This window comes from Oncorhynchus nerka, linkage group LG20, assembly GCF_034236695.1.
Source record: "Oncorhynchus nerka isolate Pitt River linkage group LG20, Oner_Uvic_2.0, whole genome shotgun sequence".
Classification (NCBI taxonomy): domain Eukaryota; kingdom Metazoa; phylum Chordata; class Actinopteri; order Salmoniformes; family Salmonidae; genus Oncorhynchus; species Oncorhynchus nerka.
The window spans coordinates 30,536,089-30,543,798 of NC_088415.1; the positions used below are offsets into that span (position 1 = coordinate 30,536,089).

General features: G+C 40.0%; 1 protein-coding gene and 1 long non-coding RNA gene across 6 annotated transcripts in view; one reads left to right on the plus strand and one right to left on the minus strand.

Annotated features, from left to right (window-relative positions):
- The window catches only part of LOC115102270 (solute carrier family 35 member E2A-like), a 23,678-nt gene extending 23,311 nt beyond the window's left edge, over nucleotides 1-367 (minus strand). The window contains exon 1 of the mRNA XM_029622041.2: nucleotides 87-367. Coding sequence (XP_029477901.1) covers nucleotides 87-366 — 280 coding nt within the window. The 5' untranslated portion in view covers nucleotide 367. The remainder of the gene's footprint in view (nucleotides 1-86) is intronic.
- The window catches only part of LOC115102271 (uncharacterized), a 22,967-nt gene extending 17,558 nt beyond the window's left edge, over nucleotides 1-5,409 (plus strand). For 4 of the 5 annotated variants that reach the window (XR_010460157.1, XR_010460158.1, XR_003859429.2 and 1 more), the window contains 2 exons: nucleotides 4,778-4,850; nucleotides 5,012-5,409. This is a non-coding gene — a long non-coding RNA (uncharacterized LOC115102271). Of the gene's footprint in view, nucleotides 1-111; nucleotides 4,851-5,011 lie in introns of all 5 variants that reach the window. The other variant, XR_010460155.1, reaches the window with a different exon arrangement.
- The last annotated feature ends 2,301 nt before the right edge of the window (nucleotides 5,410-7,710 follow it).

Genomic DNA, 7,710 nt, shown 5'->3' on the forward strand with positions numbered 1-7,710 from the left:
CTATTGATTGGAGTATTGACAATTTGAAATTGAGTGTGTGTGTATGTGTGTGTGTGTATATATGTGTGTGGATGCCTGTTCCTTACCCAGCATGCTTGGCTCCCCCTCTAGCAGAGATAGGATGTACTTGTTGAGGAAAAGTGTGCAGAAGCTGAAGAAATACCACAGGCCCAGGTAGACCAGCGACTTGGAGTTCCACACCCCTGAATCTGCCTCGATTATCGTGGTCTCTGTGATGGTGATCTTCAGCACGTGTTCCCCCGGCATGCTCTCGCTGCGTGCCAGCACCACACGCTCCTGCCTGCTTCGAAACGGCGAAAGGAACCGCCACAGGGAATGTCTCCCAGCCCAACCGTTGGACGCCATGAAGCACAGCGCCCGAGGATCCACTGACCAGGATCCAGCAGGCACAAATACAGAGATGAGGGGGAGGGGACTGGTGGAGAGGACCGGTCAGTCCATCGTCAGTCTGTGTGTCTATCCAACGGTGTGTTCAGCATGACTGTAGAACTGGTGGTCTCTGCAACACAGCTAAAACACAAGGAATGAATATAGTTGACAGTCTTCTAGCATTATGCCATTTTTAAATAATCCTAAAACAGATCAAAGTTACTTAACCCATATGCAGTCTTTACTGATTTTCTAAACGATACACTAGACATTGAAGGCAATACTGCCGGGCACAAACTTCTAACAGCGCAAACCAAGAGTCAGATCCACAAGACATGGCTATTAAAAGCCATGAGTGGTGAGTAGGGTTGCAAAGGGTCGGACATTTTAAGGGAATAATTTGAGGAATTTTACTTAAATTCATTAAAAAAAGTTAGCTTATAACAGTGAACCTTTTTTGTGGGATACACATAAGGCAATTCTAGGTCTTGTGGCATATTTTGGTTAAACTATCCCCAATTCAATGGAATTGCAACCCTATGCATGTGCAGTGCACTCAAGAGCTTGCACACTAATGAGATGCTATTGAGCCCACACTACTACACTGTCTGAGCCAAGGACTACATGCTTTCTGGTTAGTTTTGCAATACTGGCTGGGGTGAATATATTTCATAGGACATACATGAATTTTTGTTAACTAGTAAATTGTAGCCTACAGAAAAGTGTGTTTAAATAATTTATCATTTGTTAACAATTTCTGCTAGTTAGTTTTTGCTACCATGTGGGTTTTTAGCTTGCTTGAGCCTGCTAACTGAGGAGTGTTAATTCACCTGTTTCCATACATGTTTCATTGTAAAACATGTATCTTACAAAGGAGTTGTTTAATCTAACTTTCCCAATCTTCATAGGAAAACGCCACGGGTCTCTATCTGATGTATGGAGACATTTCACTGCAGCTAATGTAGAAGGAAAAGCTGTGTATATTTGCAGATACTGGGCCAAATCATATGTGAAGAATGCAACAAAGATGTGGAATCATCAGGCCAAGTGCATAAAGTTCCCTCAGCGCTCACAACAAGCAACCTCTGATAAGTCAGTCTACATCTATTTGAGGTGAAAATTATGAATCAGACACCTTATCGATAGTAACAGCTCATGGTCCTCCTGGAAGTTTTTTTTACTCAATGGAGGAACTGCACATGGGGACAAAGATTGTACTTTTTGGAGTAATGTCCCCTTGTCTGATAATACAAAAATAGAACTGTTTGGCCATAATGACAATCGTTATGTTTGGAGTCAAAATGGGTAGGCTTGCAAGTCGAAGAACACCATCCCAACCGTGAAGCACTGGGGTGGCAGCATCATGTTGTGGGGGTGATTTGCTGCAGGAGGGACTGGTGCACTTCACAAAATAGATGGCATCATGAGAAAGGAAGAGTATGTGGATATATTAAAGCAACATCTCAAGACATCAGTCAGGAAGTTAAAGCTTGGTCGCAAATGGGTCTTCCAAATGGACAATGACCCCAAGCATACTTCCAAAGTTGTGGAAAATGGCTTAAGGACAACAAAGTCAAGGTATTGGAGTGGCCATCACAAAGCCCTGACCTCATCCTATAGAAAAACGAGGCCTACAAACCTGACTCAGTTACACCAGCTCTGTCAGGAGGAATGGGCCAAAATCACCCAACATATTGTGGGAAGCTTGTGGAAGGCTACCCGAAACATTTGACCTAAGTTAAACATTTTAAAGGCAATGCTACCAAATACTAATTGAGTGCATGTAAACTTCTGACCCACTGGGAATGTGATGAAAGAAATAAAAGCTTAAATAAATCACTGTACTATTATTCTGACATTTCACATTCTTAAAATAAAGTGGTGATCCTAACTGACGTAAGAGAGAGAATTTTTACTAGGATTAAATGTCAGGAATTGTGAAAAACTGATAAGCATGCAATAAGCATGCAACCATTAAGAAAATGACTGTTAAATCCCTGTGGATTGATGAGAAATTGAAAAATGGTGTGGTTGAGAGGGATGAGGCAAAAGGAATGGCAAATAAGCCTGGCTGTACAAACGTTTGGCAAACATATTGCAAATTGAGAAATCATCTAAAATAAACTGAATAAAAAGAAGAAACTACACAATGAAACCAAGATAAATGACAAAGAATGATAGTAAAAAGTTTTGGAGCACCTTAAATGAAATTCTGGGGAAAAAAGCAAACTCAGCTCCATCATTCATTGAATCAGATGGCTCATTCATCACAAAACCGGCTGATATTTCCAACTACTTTAATGATTTTTTCATTGGCAAGATTAGCAAACATAGGCATGACATGCCAGCAACAAACGATGACATTACAAATCCAAGTATATCTGACCAAAGTATGAAAGACAAGCATTGTAATTTTGAATTCTGTTTAAGTGAGTGTGGAAGAGGTGAAGAAATAACTGTTGTCTACAAGCCACCGGGATCTGAAAATTAGGATAATATCGAACAATATTACCACTCCTATTTGCCATATTTTCAATTTAAGTCTACAGTGGTCCCTCCTTTAAAAGTTGTGTCATACCGCGGCACACCCTGCGTTCTGCTGCAGCAGCATTCTGTGGCACGTCATTTCATTCTCAGCCATTTCTTCTGTTACTGCAAGTTATTGCTAGTTTGACCACCAGAGGGCATCTTTGAGAAGCATTTGATAGTATTTTTTATTGGCATTACCAGAGAATGTAAAACCTTTTTTGTAATAACATAGTATGGGATTGATTTTAAGAAATGTGGCTTAATTCATTTGATTCATATTATGGTGTTTCCATTCAGAGAAAAAAACTAAACCCTGAGGGTTTCCGTTAGGATAGAATGGTAAATATGGCCCTGTACAACGTGATTGTCGGGAGTAGGCTACAGGATTGGAGGATTCTAAATTGTTTGTCTTCATGAGACAACTTTGTTCCAATATTTCTGTAAATCAGTGATATTTATTCCCATAGTAATTTGTTATGGATCCATAACTAAAATCAACATCTGCATTTTGAAAGAGTATTTTTTATCTTTATTTTATTAATGAAAGTAATCAAGTCAATAAACGTTGGGTAGTTAGTTAGCCTGTAGTTAGTATACTGGTAAGTTTGATGTATAACTACTAACGTTAGGTAGCTAGCTAACATACTGGTACATACTGCTGTAATAATATGCTATGTGGTTTGTAAGGACAGCGTAGCTAACAAATTGACAGCAAACATAACGTGTAAGGTAACTTATTTGAAAAGTCATTACTTTATTACATTGAGTAGCAAGCCACCCCTTGGTCGTTAGGGCAAATCTGGTCTGTGATAGGGGGGAGGGGGTTTCACACCTAGCTCAGCTATTAGACTATTCTTTAGTAAAAGATTGAATAGTCTATTGTTCAATTATTTAGCCCCCCACCCCAATTTGCAACAAATTGTTGTTCCCATCTCATTCCTTTCCCTCTTTTACCCGTCATCATTCTGCTCCTGAGTGGCTCGCTTGTGGGCGTGCTGGCAGGATATGGCAGCATCTTCGGTTGTGCGTCAATAATTCTACATACAGTAGCACGTTTGTATGAAGGTGTGGTTATTCACAGGCAAATTGTTATATGCTATGGAGGTACATTTGTGTATTTTTGTCAAGAGCAAAAACTTTTATTTTTTTCCAATCACAAATAATTGTTATGAAAGCAACTTTTCTCCGACACAAAGGAGAAGCAGCACTGGGCTGTATTGATATATTCTAAAATTGACATCTGCTGCTTTAGATTGAACAGTCATATCTCAGTTATTGTTTTCATATCTATAAAAAAATAAGCTGTTTTCTTTACTTTCAGAGAGCGAGATGATCAAGAGGTGGAAAATGTAGATATTGCCAGATGTTCACTGTCTGAGGAACAGGCCGTGGAAGCTTTATCGCTGGCCAAAGTGTCCATAACTGCTCTGTGTTCTTTTTCTCAATCTCTGCCTGTCTTGTTGTACATGGAACCTGTCTCACATGCATTAATTTAAAAAACCTTAAGATGTAAATCTGAAAATTAGCAGCTGACACCACATAAACACAGCCATTTTCACTGGACTATCTGTTGCTGCCAGGTCATGATTTCCCTGGGGGTTAGCCTTTTAATAACCAAGTGGTGAGACACATAGCCCTCTATATTTAAATGTTTCAGGTACACTCAGATAGGTGTCTGTGTCGCATACAGTATCTTCTATTGACATTATCTTCTATTGTTTGTCTTCATGTCTGTTTTTCAGCATAAAGTACTCTGTAGCCACTCAGTGTGGACACCAGGTGAGACCACACACACACACACAATAACAGTCTCTCTTCTTCACTTCATCCCTCTCCCCCTTCTCCCTAAATCCTCTAGGTTTTATCAGCTGTTTTGGTGAACCCCTCCCGCATCTGAACTGTCTGACACAGACGGCACAGCATGATCATAGGTGAGATGTCACTTGGTCGGGTCAACAGGAATATTATTAAAGAAATGCTTTACATTGAAATACAGACAGAGATGTAGTAGTCCGAGTGACTGACCGTGTTAGAATATAAAAACAAAGCTTAAATCATGCTCTCTCTGTATCCATCTGTCACTTGTCTGCAGGTATGTTTTGATGTGCGAGAGAAAGCCAGTCCCATCATCGCCACCTCACCTGCTCTTAAAATAACCTTCGGGCCAACTGGGGGCCCAAGGCTGGTTAGGAGACACCGCAATTGTGAAGAACTGAGAGAATATTAGGGTAGCACTGTAATTCATTAATCATATGCTGTCTACCGCTGTTCTTAACTCTTTCCCTTTCTGTCTTCTACACCTCTCTCCCCACCTCGTCTTTCTTCCTCAATTTATATGTGCATTGAAGTACAGATTGAACTTGTATTTATAATATATTATACCAATTATCATAATTATAATGCATTTATAACACCTGGATAATGAACTTATTTCAATAAAGCGTTTCACATTCTCCACTGGTTGAAATTAAATATCTTATTGAAATACTATCCTGTGTCCTCAGATTAATGCAGATGGAGTTCGATATGCATAGTTATTTTTCTGTATATATGAATTACAAATCAATCATGTTTCTAGTCTATTGCATAGTTACAATGTGAAATCATTGATATCCCATGAGCGGTAAACACTGTGGAAGTGTATAATTGTAATACATACATGCAGACACAGCATCGTTCAAATCATGGAGTTTGATATGACTGAAAAATAATGCCTCAGAGATTCATACCTGAACTGCACCTTTATTTGCCAAGGAAGAGTACATGATCATTGTAGCCTCATTGTACAGGCTACAATGTGGGAATCTCATAGGTGGTAATAACTACAGTACATGTATATAGGACTTGCATCCTTGGCACAACAAAGTTATTAAATTCTACTCTATCCATATGTAACAGTATAGCTTTCGTCCTCTCCTCGCCCCTACCTGGGATCAAACCAGGGACCCTCTGCACACATCGACAACAGCCACCCTCGAAGCATCGCTACCCATCGCTCCACAAAAGCCGCGGCTTTTGGGGAACAAGGGGAACAACTACTTCAAGGACTCAGAGTGAGTGACGTCCCCGGTTGAAACGCTATTAGCGCACACCCCGCTAACTAGCTAGCCATTTCACACAGTTTACACATAGACTTCATTAATGCCATTCAGACTTGAAGTTGTTCCAACAACTATGATAGCTGAGGTTCATAGATATGTTTGGTATGAATATTAGTTCAGAACCTATTAGTGTCCATACTAGAAGTCGACCGATTTCAAGTTTTCATAACAATCGGTAATCGGCATTTTTGGGTGCCAATTATGTCCGATTTCATTGCACTCCACGAGGAGACTGCGTGACAGGTGTAAAGAAATGCTATTTCTTATGCAGGTGACCAGCATACTGCTATTGCATTGTTATAACTGAGACAACACATAGCAACGTATTTTCACAGTAAAGCCTGTGGGGTCCCCTACAGGATAGCTCCCACATTACACACACTAACTGCCTAGGACACACAGCCTGGGCTTGCAGACAAACCAGCGCACACACATAATCTCCTTTCTAGCCGAACATTGTGTGACCAAGAACAGACAGGCCCGAAGAGGATTCTACGATGACGGACAGACAACTGAGCCAATGGCGGAAGACTACAGACTACACCCCAGCCTGAACCAATCCAAAGATCCGATCTTCTAGAATCAACCTACTTTCTGTTCCACATATAAGGACTGTGTAAATTGTAAACGCTCTCTTTTCCTGCTGTTCTGTGCGAGCTAACGGAAGAGCCGTAATTACGCTGTACCAGATATCTTCACTCTGAATAAACTGTCGCTTGTCGTACAATTTACCACTTTGTCTGAATCGATCCTTGACCGGCTCACCCTTCTACATATCCAATTACTAACACAGGCTGACCACCTGTTACGCGAGTGCAGAAAGGAGCCAACGTAAGTTGCTAGCTAGCATCAAACTTAGCTTATAAAAAACAATCAATCTTAACATAATCACTAGTTAACTATACATGGTTGATGATATTACTAGTTAAACTAGCTTGTCCTGCGTTGCATATAATCAATGCGGTGCCTGTTAATTTATCGAATCACAGCCTACTTCGCCAAACGGGTGATGATTTAACAAGCGTATTTGCGAAAAAAAGCACTGTCGTTGCACCAATGTACCTAACCATAAACATCAATGTGTTTCTTAAAATCAATACACAAGTATATTTTTTTAAACCTGCATATTTAGTTAAAAGAAATTCATGTTAGCAGGCAATATTAACTAGGGAAATTGTGTCACTTCTCTTGCGTTCTGTGCAAGCAGAGTCAAGGTATATGCAGCAGTTTGGGCCGCCTGGCTCTTTGCGAACTGTGTGAAGACAAAGACTAATGAATTTGCCAGAATTTTACATAATTATGACATAAGTGACCATATTAATGACCTACGGCTCGTATTTCTGTGTTTATTATACACGGCTCAAAAAAGTAAAGGGAACACTTAACCTCTTAGTCCGCCCCATCCCGCATGCGGTATCGTTACTACAGCCTCAAGCTCATTAGCATAACGCAACATTAGCGATTTTTAAAAATCGCAAATGAAACGAAATAAATATGCCTGTTCTCAAGCTTATCCTTTTCTTAACAATCCTGTCGTCTCAGATTTTCAAAATATGCTTTAGAACCAGAGAAAATCACTAATTTGTGTAAGAGTGGTGATAGCTAGCTTAGCGTTAGCATTAGCATTTAGCACGCAACATATTCACAAAAACCAGCCAAGGAATCAAATAAAATAATTTACCTTTGAAGA